The sequence below is a fragment of the Apiospora phragmitis genome (assembly GCF_038363925.1).
Source record: "Apiospora phragmitis strain CBS 135458 chromosome Unknown utg000004l:1.0-3135199.0:1.0-3139288.0, whole genome shotgun sequence".
NCBI lineage: Eukaryota > Fungi > Ascomycota > Sordariomycetes > Amphisphaeriales > Apiosporaceae > Apiospora > Apiospora phragmitis.
The window spans coordinates 1,928,050-1,945,619 of record NW_027117402.1 but is presented as its reverse complement, the minus strand read 5'-3'; the positions used below and the strand labels follow the sequence as shown (position 1 = coordinate 1,945,619).

At 51.6% G+C, this 17,570-nt stretch overlaps 5 protein-coding genes across 5 annotated transcripts; 3 read left to right on the top strand and 2 right to left on the bottom strand.

Annotated features, from left to right (window-relative positions):
• Nucleotides 1-1,770: 1,770 nt before the first annotated feature.
• On the top strand, nt 1,771-2,737 carry PG994_003731 (uncharacterized protein; the record flags this gene model as incomplete). The annotated part of the gene is made up of 2 exons (XM_066855140.1): nt 1,771-2,554; nt 2,631-2,737. 2 exons carry the CDS (start codon nt 1,771-1,773, stop codon nt 2,735-2,737), a joined length of 891 nt encoding a protein of 296 aa, XP_066719418.1.
• Nucleotides 2,738-4,039: 1,302 nt separating this feature from the next.
• PG994_003730 (mitochondrial 54S ribosomal protein uL13m) lies at nt 4,040-4,675 on the bottom strand (the record flags this gene model as incomplete). Its single annotated transcript, XM_066855139.1, has 2 exons — nt 4,040-4,558; nt 4,655-4,675. 2 exons carry the CDS (start codon nt 4,673-4,675, stop codon nt 4,040-4,042), a joined length of 540 nt encoding a protein of 179 aa, XP_066719417.1.
• A 1,042-nt stretch (nt 4,676-5,717) lies between these two features.
• On the top strand, nt 5,718-6,823 carry PG994_003729 (Cu-Zn superoxide dismutase-like protein; the record flags this gene model as incomplete). The annotated part of the gene is made up of 3 exons (XM_066855138.1): nt 5,718-5,903; nt 6,052-6,129; nt 6,324-6,823. The coding sequence occupies exons 1-3, from the start codon at nt 5,792-5,794 to the stop codon at nt 6,821-6,823; spliced, it is 690 nt and encodes a 229-aa protein (XP_066719416.1). The 5' UTR covers nt 5,718-5,791.
• A 6,124-nt stretch (nt 6,824-12,947) lies between these two features.
• Nucleotides 12,948-14,769, top strand: PG994_003728 (NADPH oxidase regulator NoxR; the record flags this gene model as incomplete). The annotated part of the gene is made up of 5 exons (XM_066855137.1): nt 12,948-12,962; nt 13,044-13,193; nt 13,258-13,593; nt 13,650-14,690; nt 14,749-14,769. 5 exons carry the CDS (start codon nt 12,948-12,950, stop codon nt 14,767-14,769), a joined length of 1,563 nt encoding a protein of 520 aa, XP_066719415.1.
• Nucleotides 14,770-16,024: 1,255 nt separating this feature from the next.
• Nucleotides 16,025-17,384, bottom strand: PG994_003727 (NADP-binding protein; the record flags this gene model as incomplete). Its single annotated transcript, XM_066855136.1, has 5 exons — nt 16,025-16,350; nt 16,458-16,761; nt 16,952-17,017; nt 17,122-17,309; nt 17,381-17,384. The coding sequence occupies 5 exons, from the start codon at nt 17,382-17,384 to the stop codon at nt 16,025-16,027; spliced, it is 888 nt and encodes a 295-aa protein (XP_066719414.1).
• Nucleotides 17,385-17,570: the final 186 nt, after the last annotated feature.

Here is a 17,570-nt window from a genome sequence, read left to right as displayed (position 1 = left end):
AACACAAGTAACTTGAACCCAGCATCAGATGTTTCACAGGGCTCTAAATGCACGAGGCTCTTTCTTCCGGGGAGTCAGGAGTCATGAGTGCTGTCAATCACCAACGGCATACAACATAGTGTTGGTAGCCATGGGGTATGTTCACATATATACTTGTACATACAAGACGACTACCCATCTTATATCGCCAAACAGCTTGAGCTATTCCCATGCTACCAAGCCCCAGCCACAGAGAACCAGCTATTTAAACCAAAGCCGAAAGACTGAGGTTATATAGAAGAGCATGTGTTAGGCCCATTATACTATTACTAGGTATATGTCCTGGACATTTTAGTCGCAATGGTTTACAGATAAGACTTCTTTCCTTTGTGATTATCTTCTGTTCTACAAAAGTAGCGTTGAAGTCGTTGGTTCCCTCTTCACACCATAATGCTAACGAGCGAGGCACATGTGAGAGCTTGCCAAGGAATCATGCCATCTCAGTATCACAAGTGTATCAATGCATATATCCAAGGCTACCGGCATAAGTCGTAGTATATAGGTAGGTCATCTTGGTAAGAGAAAGTGAAGTGTTAAACCACTAATTATTTAGGTAGGTACTTGGAGACCAAGCTGCCAGGCAACTATCGATAGAAGCTATTGAACCACCTGTCTTTATCTCAAGGCATTAGGAATACTTATTAACAATGAGAGATATGGAGGTCCGTATGTGGAGGAAGAAGTCGTACGACGAAGTCAAGCTCTAGATCCAGATCAATATGATATTAGGCTTGGCTTTATTAACGGCTCTTTGAGACCCTTATTTTCCCTCTGCGTGACAACCCCGCAATTGGACGACGCCGTTGATTCTCCAAATACAGTAGGTACGGCATTGCTTACACCAGTTGTTATATGGCTTGGGGGATTGATCGCCTTTAAATATCTCCAGGCTCGAATTGAAAGAGCCATGCGAAGTGCTGGGAAAAGTCGGCTGTATCAGGTTTCTACGGCTAACCTTAATAAACTGCCCGAAATTCGAATACCATCGCCTAGTAACCTAGTATTACGTTCTAAGCTTGACTGATAAGCTCAGCAACAACCCTGGTGGAGGTCAAGACGCAAGACAAAGATACCTAATCCCAGTCTTGGTCGGTGGCAGAGCCGAGTGGGGTCGGCCGTGCAGCATGAACCATCACCAGCTCTCAAGTCCGAAGGGGGCAATCGGCGTCCTCCGCGCATCGAGCGGTTTTCTGTGCTCAAATTCCCAAGCTCGACTCCTTCTGCAAAGCCATTTGCCCGCAACAGGGAGAGGGAAAAGAGGGAACCTCCATGTCCAGGTTAGTAAGGAGGTACCTCCTTTCAGTAACTAGCGGTTAGCCGCTGCTCGTGGCGTCCTCCGATGCTCTGTTCGCATGGGGAAACATATAACCATGCCTTTATATATAACATCACGCTGCCCTCCATCCGTCTGAACATGCTTGCGTAGGTCTTTCTGTTCGTTGGCCCATTACATATTATATACAGTCATCAGTAGCATCCGCATTCGTCATTCCTTTGTACCAACTGTAGAGTACTGAGTTCTTGCCGCCACCACCACTCGCTCATCGGAGATACCCGGCCAGCTTGACATCGCACATACACACGCGGTCAATACGTTTGGCTCATCGGTACAGCCGCCACCGAGTACGCGTCTCCAAGAAGTAGTCTTTTGAAAAACAAAGCATCTACCTCTTCCTTTCTCGCAGACTTCCTAGTCTTCTTGCCGAGAATCATCACAGCACACAACCAGAAATGGCTCGTCTAGATTCCGCAAGCTACGGCAAGGACAACGTCCGGGTGTTCAAGCGCGAGCGCGACCCCGCGACGGGCGTCGAGACGCCCTCGGAGCTGCTGGTGTGCTGCCTGCTGGAGGGCGACATCGACGCCTCGTACACGCGGGCGGACAACGGGCCCGTCGTGGCGACGGACTCGATGAAGAACACCATCTACATCAAGGCCAAGGAGTTCCCCGTCAGCCCGCCGGAGCTGTTCGCGGCCAAGCTGGGCCAGCACTTCCTCGACACGTACCCGCACATCGCCGCGGCCAACATCGACATCGTCAAGTACCGCTGGGCGCGCATGCTGGTCGACGGGAAGCCGCACCCGCACTCCTTCTACCGCGACGGCAACGACACGCGCAACGTGCACGCGCGCGTCTCCCGGGCGGCCGGCGTCGAGATCCGCAGCAGCATTGCCGGTCTGCTGGTGCTCAAGAGCACCGGGTCCATGTTCTACGGCTTCGTGCGCGACGAGTTCACCACGCTGCCTGAGACCTGGGACCGCATCCTGTCGACCGAGGTCGACGCCGCCTGGAAATGGAAGAAGTTTGGCAGTGTCAAGGACGTCGAGGACAAACTGGCTCTCTTTGACAAGGCCTACGACGACGCCCGCGCCATTACCTTCGAGACCTTCGCCGAGGAGAACAGCCCCAGCGTCCAGAACACCATGTACGTCATGTGCGAGAAGATCCTAGAAGTCGCTCCCGAGACAGAGTCGGTTTCCTACGCATTGCCGAACAAACACTACTTCGAGATCGGTAAGTTCAACAATGATGATCCTACGTCCTTTTCGTTATACATACGATGAGAAATATATACTAACAACCACAATAGATCTGTCGTGGCACAAGGGAGTCAAGAATACCGGCAAGGACGCCGAGGTCTACGCTCCCCAATCAGGACCAAACGGTCTTATCAAGTGCGAAGTCACACGTGATTAAGACATGCAAATCCCTTTCCCCAATCAGGATAGCCTGCCGTGCGACCTTACTATAAAGTGGTGCTAGGTGGTAAGGCGATAATTGGACAGGTCATGATGTATCCTTTGAGGGTGTTACGAAATTATGCCTAAAGTCTGAGATACATATCAGCCTCTCATGTTACTGCAATATATTGTTAGTTAAAGCGAATGCAAGAGCGATTTCATCCCTGATGAAGACGAAATGACTATTTACTTCTCGGGCTCCAGTGTGACAGCGATTGTCACACCTTCAATATAGGGTTCACCTCCCTCCAGTGCCAGAAAGCCACACTGTGAAGGTCAATGAGGGTATCGAGAGATTTCTAATCCTCAACTGCCACCAAATCAAACTACCCCTATCACTAGAGACATCGAGACCAAGGTTGAAGTGGTATATTATTCGGAACAAGACCAGCAAACCAATCCGCATCGTACTTAACGTCGGAGGGCAATGAACACTGGTCGAAGAGCAAGCACACAAATTAGAGCTATCTAGACACGTCTTTGAGACCATGACCTACTAAGAGAAGCCCAGCTTATGGGCTGCGTATTTAGTGTATCTCCGGTAATAGATACATGTGAGAATATGTTTGTGGCCTCGTCGAGGAGTCTTTTACCTGGTATTTGGCAATATGAATCATCACATACGATGGCAAGGACAGATATTGACGCATGGCAGTATATGAGTTCTGGCTCGCAAAGAACTGTCGGTTTCCTGGATAGCTATAGGTATCCCGTTCTATATAAGTTTGGCCGAATATGATTTGGTATCATCCTGCAGTCAATATAAGGTGTTACAGCCAACATTAAATATTCCTCATTATATCTCCGATGTTGATGTAAATGCTTAATGGCCAAGGAGAAATATAGCAATGACGGGCAACGATACGAAAACGAGGGAGCCGCTCCCCTGATGACACTACCAGCCGAGCAAAGCCAGCAAGCATATCAGCCACGTTCAGAAGCACCATAGTAAAAGACAAGCTCTCAAGGTTTGGATCTCATACTCTCCGCAAAGTACGACGGCCTGCCCAAGGATCATGGTTTCAGTGTTTACTATTTTGTTATTACAAGCTCTCGAGTGATGTTTCTTGACAGCAGCTATGCTGCATAAAAGCACATGAATATACAGTATATATGTACAAGTCAGGTCATCTCTCATTGTGACCCAGCCTTAAATCTCCAGCTCGAGATCCGGGAGGTTCTTACTGTAATCTTCCATAACCATCCTCCCTTCAGCCCCTTTTATTCATCACAGTTCCCTCCCAAGCATGTCCGTTCCTCATATCCTCTGAGCGTCCGACGCCCGAATCGCCTTGGCCACCTCCTGCCAGCCCTCCTGGCCGACAGGGACGCCACCGAAGCGCATGAGGTTGCTCTTGTAGGGGTGTGCGGGTCCCTCGAAGGCCTTCAGGCGGCCGAGGCGCTTGTCGCGGAGGCGGTTCTTGGGGAGCATGCCGCTGATGGCCTTGCGGAGGACCTCGGCGCCGCCGTACTTGGCCATGAGCACGTCCATGGTGACGCTCTTGAGGGAGCCCGGTCTCGTCGAGTGGCGGTAGTACGTCTTCTGGTACTTCTTCCGGCCCGTGACGTGCAGCGCCGCGCAGTCCGTCACCACCACGTAGTCGCCGCAGTCCGTCGAGGGGTCCCACGTCGGCTTGTGCTTGCCCATCAGGATGGTCGCGATGCGCGAGGCCAGCCGGCCCAGCGAGGGCGGCGTCACGCCCGGCTGCGTCGACAGGGTCGGGTGCGGCGCTGAGGCGGAGACGTGGTGCCAGACGCGAGAGTAGGCGAGCTTGGTCTGTTCGAGAACAACCCGTCAGTATCAGTGTCCTTGCCCCAGAAGAAGAGCCATAATGTAATCATCCCACACGTTGCTGGGAAAGGTACTACTCACCAGCCCGATTGTTTGCGACATGATTGCTGATCTGAGGGAGCTTCCCTCTCGCTCAGTTTAGCTTTGCCAATACTATGTGTGCTGAGAACTTGGCGATTGAGAGATCTGGGCAATATCTACTCGCGGCAGAAGGGAGGGCGTCAATGGCGTCGGGATGTATCGATTTGTCGTGATATCGGGCCCCCAGAATGTCAACCAGCTCCAATCAAAAATTCGATGTTCGGTACAGAAAGATCACGTGCATCAATTGGAAGCAGCAAGGTCGGGGTCGGCCAGTCGGCTTAAAGTGGGCTCCGCTCCGGGCGTTGGGGCGTCCATTGCAGTAAAGTCAAAAGCCACTTGTAAATTGGCTGTGTATGAGAATTTGGTGTGACTTCATCAGATGCACTCAGCAGCAGCATTTCCCATGAGGTGCGATGCCGTCAATGCCAGCTCGAAGTTGACCTATTTGCCAGGGCTACCGCTGATTTACCTACCTTATAACTCTATGTATTATATTTCTTGACGTCAAACCAATTGCAATCATTATTAAATGAAATTTCGGCGGAGAGAAATACGTCCTGATTTCAAAGCAGCCTTATTAGTCAGTTGCGCGAGCCAATCCGGCCTCGTCGATTTGGCCCCAGGTTAATCGTGGTGATACTTATTCGGAGTCTCTGTTTCTACTGAGCTCGGTTTCCTTCTACTGTGATATGCCAATGTTCATCAAACATCTCCGCAATACTTCTTTCCGCTCTGTAGCTACCGCGACCGGTTCTGTGTCTTTTGTCTTCTTCACTGCATTATATTTCCACAACGTCCACCGCGAACACAATCAGCAACATCACCATAAGCTGCCAAATCCGCCCGCGGTACCCCGCCAATCACAGCAATCTGATCCCAAAATGACTGCCAGCAACCAGAAAGTGAAGGCGCCTTTTCAGGTGCGTATACTCACCTTCCCACTTTATTTGAACCCTTCGTCCGGGGTTTGGGCTTCTCCTTGTTTGCTGTTGTCCAAACAGTTGGGAGAGGATCCCTAGAATCTCACACATCAGGAAGAATGGGCGAAGAAAAGTGAAGTGGTTGGCGTTCAGGCTGTAGTTTGTGCTTAAAGCTGATGAAACTCGAAACGTTCAGACCCTCTTCAACGTCCACATGACATGTGACCACTGCATCAAGGCCGTTTCAGACTCGCTGTACAGCCTCGACGGAGTTACGAAAGTTGATGCAGACCTCAAGGATCAGCTAGTGACCGTTGAAGGGACTGGTAAGATCGCCCATCCCTCTCTCCATCGCTGATGTCACCAATCACCTCGCACATGCCACCCACGCTCTCGCCTTCTTTTCGATGACAGCCACAGACTTGCAGAGGAAGATTGTTAGTCAGTCGCTAATCGACATTTCTCAAACCGCAGCTGCTCCATCGGCCATTGTGAGTGCTATCGAAGCCACAGGTCGGGATGCCATTTTAAGAGGATCGGGTGCCCCAAACAGTAGGTGCATGGAACAGTTCTTTTCTCCCATCACAGCATGCCATGCCCCAGAAGGCTTGTTTAAGGGAGAAGGCTTCTGCCTCGGATCTCTTCCGCGTCCCTTTCTTCGTCTTCGGACGGCTGGGGATCTTCGCGGGGATCGACTATGTTGCAATTTGCTGACTTGAGACTCCTCGTTCCATCGGAATTTATAGGCTCAGCCGTTTGCATTCTGGAAACATTTCACGAGGATGGGAAGGCTGAGGTAACGCCAGACGACGGCAAACAAAGGGAAGTTAGAGGTCTTGCGCGCATGGTGCAAGTGTCCCCGGATACGACCTTGGTCGATCTCACATTACATGGAGTCGATGCGGGCAAATACACAGCTACCATCCGTGCATATGGCGATTTGAGTGACGGTGCAGCGACTACAGGACCTATATGGGCCGGAGGTAGCGGAACCACACAACCTAGGGGCTTACTTGGGTCTCTCGAGATTGGAAAAGACGGCAAGGGTGCTGTCTTCCTAGATCACCCCTTTCAAGTTTGGGAGGTTATTGGTCATTCCATGGTGGTTTCTCGTCAAGATGCCAGCCAGGGTCTTCAAAACGACGAGAATACTGTCGTTGGTGTCATTGCAAGAAGTGCAGGCATGTGGGAAAATCTGAAGCAAGTTTGCTCTTGCTCCGGGAAGACTCTCTGGAAGAGAGAGTAGACGGAGTCGCAAAGGGCATGATCTGAGCACAGTCGCTGGATGCCGGAGAACGACAGGCACACGACCTGGCTGCCCTGCTCAATGACGACCCCATCAACAGAATAGGACGAATAAAAGTACCACACATCAAGTGGACATGGTTTAGACACAAACTGATTGCCATTGTATGATGGGACCTTCACATGCTAGTTGGCCTCTGCTGCCGAATCTGGAAGTCCGGCATTGCATCATCTCCAGAGCGAGTCCGTTCCGCCGGGCACCATCGGTGTAAGGGAAGGAGGGAGACTGAGTCACCCGACAACGTGGGCGATATCCCACCTCCTACTGCGGTACCTGTCATGTCAGCTTGGCGGAAATTGTCGGGGTAATGACCAACCAATTCGAGCCCTTTAAAGGTTGGCTGGAGGGACCGTCGATCATGGAGGTTGCGCGATATCGTCTGATACTAATAGCGGTATCGAACGAGGTAAGCTTGATCTTTATATCTCGAACGTCTTCAGGGCCCGACAGCTTGGCTCTGACTGCTGGGTGGTTCGATGTTCCCGCGGGGAATCGAACCACCGTCAGAATCAGGCCACTTGCCATGTGGTAAATGGGATGTTCGAGGGTGCTTGCTAGACAGAAGCTTGGCTCAGGGCTGGCTATGTGGCCGGCAGTGCTGGGCAAAGCAAGCAATTGGGTCAGGTTCAAGGGGGTTCCTTACCTAGCGCCGGCTAGGAACCGCCGGTTCCCCCCGTAACTAGTATATTGAGCAAGGCACGGCCCTTGAAGCTGATTACCCAAGAGTCTTGGGATCTTGGGAGTTGTAATCTGGGCAGTCTAGAACTGGCCGGACTACTAAACAAGAAAGAACAGCTTTGGTCCGCGGGCGCGAAGCTGTGCGGTTTGACGCAAGCTGGCACAGAGATCTGCTACAATCGGAAACATGTTCGAGGAACGACATCTCGAGCGCCTTTGCACACGATCTCCAACCTGATCTGCAGATAGTGTTTATCCAGTTTTAAGCATTACTACGGGCAATGAAATGGCCTAGCTGGCCGGGCGCACCGGTCAGGACGTGACCTTGCCGTCTTCCTTAAAGCTTAATCCCCGAGCCTATCTTTCCCGTTCTTTCTCACAATGCCAAGAACAGGACCGTGAGCAGCATGCGCTCCATGTCTCCTTGCTGAGCAACCAGGCAACGGTCGTTCAGTATCCCAACTGGGCAAGAGTACAGAAAATCAGGTACGGAAACCGTGCAAGGGGAAAAGGAAGGGCCCCAGAGAAACCCCACTTAGTGGTAACCGGATGCGGCTCGGAAGACAAGTGACAGATTCAAACATGAGACGAGGGCGATGCCGAGAGTTTGTATTGTTCTCTCCTCCTCTTTGGCACACTGTACACGTACTTCGTTGGTTTGTGAAAGGCATGATTGACATTTGTTCACGTCTGAAGACTTCCTGTCAGATCTGATATCTTGACGATTGAGTGGTATGCGAAGGGTCGCCTGAAATCCTGTAGAATCCTTCTTGACGACGCTGGTGCGGGGTCGCGCCATCGCGGCAGATCCTGCGGCGGTGGTCTTGCAGAATCTCACTACCGACAGAGACGTGTAACGTTAGCATGGTAGCCAGCTCATTACCCCTGGCCTGCCGCCTGCCTGCCTACTGGCAAGAGGGTGAGGGGAAAAACCGGTCTGTGCACACAATACCACCAAGTCCTCCGTTATCACATTTACCAGTATTTTCTGCACCTCATCGACGCATGGTAAGGCTGTAGTTTATATCAGAAAAATTTCAATTCAATACTCTATTGAATTATGATTTTTCTGATTTTATTTGAGCCTTATATGGCCATATGGTTGTGTTATTACTGTTGTGTTGCTGTCAGTTTAATACGTGACGTCAATTCAGAGTGACCGGTTTATTCGCTCGGGGGGTTGCTGGCTGGCGATATCTTGTAGATGTACATAGTTTCAATCGTCCAAAACACAGGCGTCACTGCGGCAAGCGGGAGGATTGATCGTCGTTCCTACGATGAAGAGAACGCCCCCGCCCCCCATTTGCAGCCATTCCTGGAAAGGGGGGTTTACATGGACTCAGCCCGTTTTAGTGAGTATTATTGGTACAACATCATTGTAGGATTCTTCAGCGGCTCTGTAAGGCGGTTCAAATAAGTGCTGTGCTTTTCCAACATGGTTGCATCAATGCAGTACAGGCAGGCTACGAGCGCTCTCCTGGTCGTCGCCAGAGCCACCCCTTTAGGCTTTGGGTCCTGTTACGGACGAATCAGAAGAGTCAAACATGATTCGGAAATAACTTAAAGTGATAGATCTCGGGAGGATCAAAGGCCATACAGTCTCCACTTTATCCTTCTAGAAACCCAACCGCCATATGAGGTTGCATACGGAGCACTGTAGGATGGAATACATACGTGGAGGCTCATTCTGGTCCATGAGTTCTGGTCAATGAAGACATTGCAGCTCTAACCGAAACGTTGTCCTGAAGAGGCGTCTCCAGCTTTCCAAACGGTCCCAGAACCAATGTACGATCACGATGAATTAGCACACTTGCGTTCTGGGCACGCGTTCGTACTATGCGATAGCATTGCCTCTAATACAGGCAGCTCCCTTGCATATCCTTAAATTTATACTCAGTTTCACAGACATTGACAGGTCATTCATACCGGAAAGGGAATACATTCGGATCGCGTCCTAGGAGCTTCTGCCTACGTACGGCAGTTGGCACATGGGCAATGGACGCATTGCCAAGTTATACAAGGGCTCCTGGCAGCTTGGTGCTTGGCCTTTGAACGAGGGTTCACACTAAGCAATAAAGTAGATCAGGGATAGGGATATAGATCAGTTTGCTGTACATATCTGACTGAGTCCATTTATATTTCACATCAGCGAGTCACGTAGATGTCCACCTGCTACTGTTTGTCCGTATGTATTACTCGCTTAGGTAGGTATGGAACGTCCTGATGGAACGGAATTAGAGTTGCTGCACAGTAAACAGCTTGACGCTCGGCTGCACATTCCAAGCAATGTTTCGGCAGGCTGGACGGGACTCGGCATCCAACTTGGAGGTGTCCTGGGCTTTGGGTTACGTGCTTTGGTGGAGCTGGAAGCTGAAATCTCTCCTACTGAACGGGTCTCGATGCGACCTGGCCCATCGATGTAGCGGCGTCCTATGTATCAGAACCCATTGCCGTTTACAGTAGCTACATCCTGACCTACCTGCTAGAAGCCATGGACCTAGGTTACTGCAAGTACGAGCATGTGCCATGTCTACATGCTATCCATAGCCTCTTTGCCTCTGTAGGTAACTTAGGTAGGCAACCAAAATGCACGTGAACGACTCGATCACTCGTCTCGTATGTGGTGATGGAATACAGCGACACAGTCTATTAGGTTTTTGAGCGCGTATCCATTCGATGACAGACTCCCAAGTCAGCTAGCCGAACAGGTCACAAAAAGGGCCAATTGAATGCAGGGTTATTATAGCTTGGCAGTGCTGCTGCAAGGGAAGGATTGTTAGGCTGAGTTGAGTTTCCCCCGGCCACACAGCATGATAATCCAGGAATTCAGAGCCAGAGTAGGGGAAGTGTAAATGGCCTTCAGGTGAATACCCCCAACCAACACGTCTGCCAACATGGCTCAGGATACAGGTTTCTTACCAAAATACCCTCTTGACAGCTACTGTACCAGGCGTGACATGGGGGCGACAGCATCGATACGCGCCCTTGGAACGGCTGGTGTCAAGGGAGGTACGGCACCGTTTTCTAGCCCGTAGAACCAATCAAGGGCTAGTTGGGTCACCTGGAACACTTGCTGCTTTACAACGGACAGGGCCTGGTCCACAGCTGTTCCGAATCTAGCAGGCTAACAGGGATGCCACTGTTCGCTCCCGCATTGGCTATTTTGTGGAGAGGTCGTGCAAATGGCAGGCCGTCGAGGTCAGTTGTCATTGAGCCCTGCCAGCCAGCAAGCAGCACCAGGTAAGGCGACTCGAAGCGCTCGTCTCGTTGGTCTCCATCCGGAAGGATTCGGTATATTCCAGCAGAGAACACTTCTTCGTCCAACCCTTACAGCCTCATGGGAATTACAGGACATAAGCATAGTATTACACATTACATCATATCGTCTGAAATGGACCGATCGGGCACAGCAAACACACCAACCTCGAAAGTTTATCGCATTGGCAATGACTAGTGAAGACGGCTCTTTTCCCCTTCGGTGGCTGTGATGGTTTGGAGTAAAGACAGCTCTCGACCACAGATGGCCGTCCACTGGTCACTTTCTGCTACGGGCAGTACTGGGCAATTAGCCATTCAACTGTCGGTATTAAACGCACATACTTGTGACAACAGAGACTTGGCATCATCACTTGCTGTAGAGATGAGATTACAGAAGCTAGTTACCCCGAGACCTGGGGCCTGTCCGATCGCTCAACAACGTCCGATATAGTTATGCTCAGGTTACCACCGGTCATCGGTCATCGAGTGATCCGAATTCGAAGGGGTGGAAATAGTTATATAGTACTCCCTAAAACGCAGCCTTTTGGCTTGTCGTAGTTGACATGTTTTGGCCTCGGTTCATGCTCGTCACTCGTCAACGAGAGAGAAAAGAAAGAAGGGAGGATTCCGGCTTCCGTCAACTCTTAAACCGTCGTCACCATAAGCGCCAGCAAACAAGACTACATCCACACACCAGCAACCCACAACCGACGCCCCCAAGTGTGCATTATCCCATGCCCGACCCGGCGTGCCCTGCCATACCTTATTTCCATCACTGCAGATTTGATCAATGTTCCCCAGGTACGTAAGCTTGCATGTCATGTATGTTTTGTAGACACACACACGGTTCTACTGGTTGCCTGAGAATCACGACACTGGAGCCCATCGGGGGTAGAAACCAAACCCCCCTTACCCCCTGTTCTCCTCTTGTGCGGCATACGCACAGGCATCCTGGTGGTTTTGTCCGCAGGGTAGACCACCGACTCCAAACTCGGTCCCCACTTCACTTACAACGGACCGTTGATCCCAGGCAAAAGGCGTTGAGTGCATACTGCTGCATGATATACCCAGCAACCCTCGCAAGCGGCATCCTAGAATTCACCATTCTTTTCCCATCCGGAGCTTCTTGGCATTCACCTGCCATCAACCATTCGAGCACACCTCTCTCCCATCGAGTCCCATATCCTGCCCAACTCAGCCACCCTCCAAGTTCCCCCGTACGCGCTGGCTTCGCTGATGCATTGAATCCATCCACTCCTTCTCGCACCCATCCTACTTAACTTTGCATCTCCTACTCGCCTACACTTCCGTCTGACTAAACCTCGAGGAAATAGCAGTAGCAATTCTCCGTAAAGTCGCTATCCGGTCGACTTGCCCTAACTCCGTCAGTCATTTCCGGTACACTTGGGACCAAAAAAGGACCGATCAACTGTGTATAATCATTCCTATCACCACGGGAATCTCTCAGCACTCCTAGCCGCCCAGAGCCTGGCAAATAAGCTACACCACGACACACACATCATATCAATATCAGCTGGTGCGCTCGTGGGCCATTGTGCATGTGTACCTGCGCAGCGTAGCGACGAAGGAGTCACTCCCGCCAACAGAGCCAACCAACCAACACAGGTTCAGCGCGCTTATCCGCACCAACAACCCAAGAATCCGGGACCAATCTTGACGGCAGCAAATCCGAGACGCAGGCACAGAAGGAAGAAGCAGCATTTAGTCGGAGCCTCATTCGACTTCGCCTACTAATAATTACCAAAGAAAACCCGCGTGAACAATTCTTCTTGGATTGCTCAATCCGAGTCACCCGACCAAGACCCAATAACTTAGCCAAGTCTGCTGAGCGGGGAGCTACACCTGAGCACACAGGCTAGCCATCTTAGAGCGAGGGCGCTGGGCCATTCATTCAAAAAAAGGGCATCTCCCAGCGACAATTGGAACCCCTCCCCTAACCGCCACTGCCATCGACCCCACTGGCTGCATTAGAATTTGGTTCAGGAAATCAGAGACAGGCGGGTTTCAGCAAAGGGCAGACAAAGTCGCAGAGCGGCTTCTCGCCTTCACGGCCTCAAGAAACGCATCTCAACCTTTTTGAATTACATTTCTCACAGACAACTTCACCATGTCGTTAAAACAGGTATGTCCAATCCGCCCACTTTCTTTGCCATGAATCAATCCGTAGCCTGTGGTAGCTTGCTGACACTCACTCTCTGCCCAGGAAATCGAGACGTGGGTTGCGGCCCTCGGCCGTTACGACAACAACGAATTCGACGAAGCTCTGAAAGAATTCGACACCATCGCCGACACCTCCAAGATCCTCTTCAATATGGGTGTTATCCATGCCACCCTGGGCGAGCATGAGAAAGCTGTAAGTGAATAGAATTTACTATCTTTCCACGCAAACCTACAGTTTTACTGATCAATCCGACTAGGTTGAGTGCTATCAACGAGCCATCCGCCTGGATCAATACCTCGCCGTGGCTTACTTCCAGCAAGGTGTCTCAAACTTTCTACTAGGTGACTTCGAGGAGGCACTGGCGAACTTCAACGACACATTATTATACCTCCGAGGCAACACAATGATTGACTATGCTCAATTGGGTCTTCTCTTCAAGCTATATTCTTGCGAGGTCCTGTTCAACAGAGGTCTATGCTACATCTACCTACAACAAAAGGACGCTGGTTTGCAAGACTTGCAGTATGCAGTGAAGGAGAAGGTTGTTGAGGATCACAATGTCATTGACGAGGCCATTCGCGAAGAAGCAGAGGTTGGCAACCCTGGAACTACAAAACCTCTTGATGACTGGTGCTAATTATTGCATAGGGTTATACCGTCTTTTCAATCCCCGTGGGAGTTGTCTACAGGCCTAACGATGCAAAGGTGCGGAATTTGAAGACTAAGGATTATCTGGGCAAGGCCCGTTTGGTTGCCGCGTCGGATCGCGCCAACGCTTTCACTGGCTTCGCTGGGTCTGAGATTAAGAATGCCGGCAAAGCTAGCGTCAAGGATGACCGCCCGTCCGACAATATTTCCTTCGCTGCCACAAACCTTGTGAAGCCTGGCCTGCAGAGCCGTATGCCAGTTCCTCCTGGTGGCGGTGGTGGCGGCGGCGGCGGCGGAGCCAAATTCCCGCCTACTCCGCCTCCCGAGAACGACAAGCCAGCCCCAATGAGTCGTGGTGCTTCAGTCAGGAACGGGCCTAAGCCGATGCCCCTAAGGGTCAACACAGATCAATCTAGGAACAACAGCTACACCAGGGCTTCTCCTCAAGACGACCGCCGAGCACCGTCACGTGCTCCTTCTCGTGCAGCATCCATGTCCACGAGGTCGCCGCCGAACCGAGGTTATTCACAGAGAGATACCAGAAGAGGTGCGCCACGGGATGACGATGGATACCCAGACGATGTATACGACATGTACGATGGCGGAGGCGATCCGAGAAGCAGTACTTCCACACGTCGCCGCAATAACAATCGGTACGATGATGAGCCTGAGGCCAGCGACTACGATTCATTCGACGAGGGTGACTTTGAGATGATCCCTCAACGGAGGCCCACAAATTCCATGTCGGGATCCTCCCGCGGTGGCTCGAGGAGACCGGACATCCGCAAGATCCGCATCAAGGTACATTCCGAAGATGTTCGATACATCATGGTCGGTGCTGCTGTGGAGTTTGCGGATCTGCAGGACCGTATTCGGGAGAAGTTTGGTCTCCGCCGCCGTTTCAAGATCAGGGTCCGGGACGAAGACTCGTCAAATCCTGCCGACATGATCACTATGGGCGACCAGGATGATTTGGACATCGCCATGATGAGCGCCAAGTCGTTGGCACGAAAACAAAAACAAGACGTTGGCAAGATGGAGGTAAGTTTCAACCAGAACGCTCGCAGTACTCTACAACATACTAATTCGACAATGGCAGATTTGGATTCAAGAGATTTAGACGTTTCCTATTTGAAGTTTTTTCCCCGGTTACATCTATCCACTACGATACCCAGCAGCTACAACAACCTCGACGCAACGAAGTAATGACGCGCAGAAAATACGGCTCGTCCTTCTATCATCGGGACGAGATATCTTGCTTGCCTTTCACCAACTATTATATTTTTCTTATATTTTTCTGTTTTTGGGATATAGCCTGTATTCCATTTTGGGTAAGCTTGCGCATTGTCGCTCGTCGTCCTATAATACTCGATGATACGAAACTTCAGCGATGTTTCAAGCCCATGATACCATACGAATGCATAGCGATGGAGAGTCCGGGACTTGGGTGGCGTCCGTGAGCAAGCAAAACTGAGTCCGCGACCAGTAGCTCGCTGGCAATTATCTGCCCCCCTTCTGTGTCATTTTACATCATTTCGCTTTAACTAAGCACCCCATACATGTTTATCGTTCCACAGCAGCATATTCCCCCATAGATCTGGAGATCGGCGAGCAATCACATATTTCCCCCCTTCTCGCAGCCACTATTTTCTCATCAGCTAGTAGCTAAACACGACGTCGTTATCAATTTGGAGGGTGTTCAGTTTTGCTGTATCTTGCCTGATTCGCACATGCCCTATTCTGCCATTGCCGCAATACTTCTGTATGTCTTGACTGTTCGGACCACCGTCATAGCGTCAGATATGGTATTATTATATATCGCCATTTTAAACGTCAGCATCTATTGGTGGGCTGGAGATGGTCTTAGAATCTACCAAAAGAACAGCAATGCTCTCGAAAGACGAGACTATGCGTGCCTACATACTCAAGAGCTGGCTGGGTTGCGAGAGGGGCACCAGGGGCGTTTGGGTGAAAGGATCCCGTTGGCAAGAGGTTCTCCCTGGTGGTTTCACAGCTACCCTACCTAGGGCAGATATCTAATAAAAAGGCGCGACGAGAGCGGGCGTCTCCGAAAAGCATGTTCATCCGTCTGAAACTCTACATGTGTATCGTTCTCTGTTGTTATGGGCGATATGTTCGTACTAGATCACACACTGCCTCCATTGGAACCTTTTGTAGCTGGACAATCCTCGGCAAGGGCTGGTCCTTAAGTAGTAATCAATGAGCCCTGGTTGGCTAATCCGGATGGTTGGGACCTCGCTAGTACGGATATACCGTGTGACAATTATTGATAGAAACTCGGGGTCTTCTGGATATCTCCCGCAGTTTTCCACCTGTCCATTTCACACATATAGGCTCCCCTCTCTCCCCTCTACCTAAAACCCCGGAAACGCAAACGGTTCGTCCAGCACCGCGCCCGACCCGTCGGGAACGGTGCCCAGGTACCGCGTGTGCAGCGTATACAGCCCCCGGTCCGCCCCCCGGGTGATGGCGTCGGCCGCCGCGGGCTTTAGTGTATCCTCGAGGTCCTGGCCGACGTCGAAGTAGCGCCCCCGCAGCACGCGCCGGGCGAGCCCCGTCGCCAGCGCCACGCACGTCATGCCGTTCAGGTAGGGCGAGTCGTTGTAGGCGTCGACGCGCTGGGTCAGTTGGGCGGCGGCGGCGGGGTGGTCGGGGAGGGTGGTTGCGGCGTTCTTGTATTCTGGGGGAAGTTCAACGGCCGCGATGTAAGCAGACATGTCTCGGCCAAAAACATGGATATAAAAGGGATGAAAGGTAAACGGGGAAGTGGAGGAAGGGCAAACCCACTCTTCAAAGTCATCTCCGACCGCACGCCGCCCGGATGCAGCGCGTACAGATGGACGTCCTCGAGCCCGTCGACGTCGGCCTCGGCCTGCACGCAGCCCGTGAGGTTGATGAGGGCGGCCTTGCTGGCGTGGTAGCTGGTGCTGAAGGGGACGTTAGGGAGCACGCCGGCGCGCGACGTGATGTTGAGCACGCAGCCGGACCGCTGCGCCCGCATGCCCGGCATCAGCAGCCGCATCAGGTAGTAGGGGCCGTGCAGGTTGACGGCCAGGTCGTGGATGAAGGAGTCGGGGGACTGCACGTGCATCTGTATTTCATTAGATACGGACATTCGTGGTGTTGGTTAGTGGGTAGATATGGGAACTATTTAACATATAGGGAAAGGGGGGAGACGGGGGAGAGGAGAGGAGAGGAGAAAAGAGGTATATGTTGGCTCGTTTGACGAGTGGACTGTGTGGTCAGGGGGGAAAAGGGGGGCATCTTCTGAAATGACCTACAGGTTCCAGTCCATTGGCGCCCGCATTGTTAACCAGTATATCGACCGTACCGAATACCTCAAGAGCCTGAAGAAACATAAGGAATACATCCCATCAGTAAATCCCTACTCTCGTCTTCCTGAGCACTCTCTTCTTCTTTGGTTCCTCTTTGGAGAGACAAAGCAGCATACCTGGCGCACAAGCTCCTGGCAGCTCGGCAGCTCCGCGACATTACACTGAACCGCCAGCACGTCGGCCGCGCCCAGGCCCGTAAAGTGCTCCTTGGCCGCCGGCTGCGTCCGGTTATAGACCAGGACCAGCTGCGCGCCGGCGACGGCGAAGCATTCTGCTATGGCTTGACCTATGGCGCCAGCTGAGCCTGTTGTGATGGGAACGATGCACCAGGCATAATCATCAGCCAAATCTCACTGAACTTCCAAGCACACGCACACATAGGGAGAGAAGGAGGCTGAGGAGGTCAGAGAACTAGCCCCAACCCACCAAGTAGCCCGTTTGTGGTTTATTCCCTGTCTTCTTTCTCTCAAATTTTTTTTTTTACACGAAGGGCACAGAAACAAAGCGAGTAGACACGAAGCCAGCAGTCGGTAGAAATAGGTTCGTCAGATTTGGGAAGTCAAGT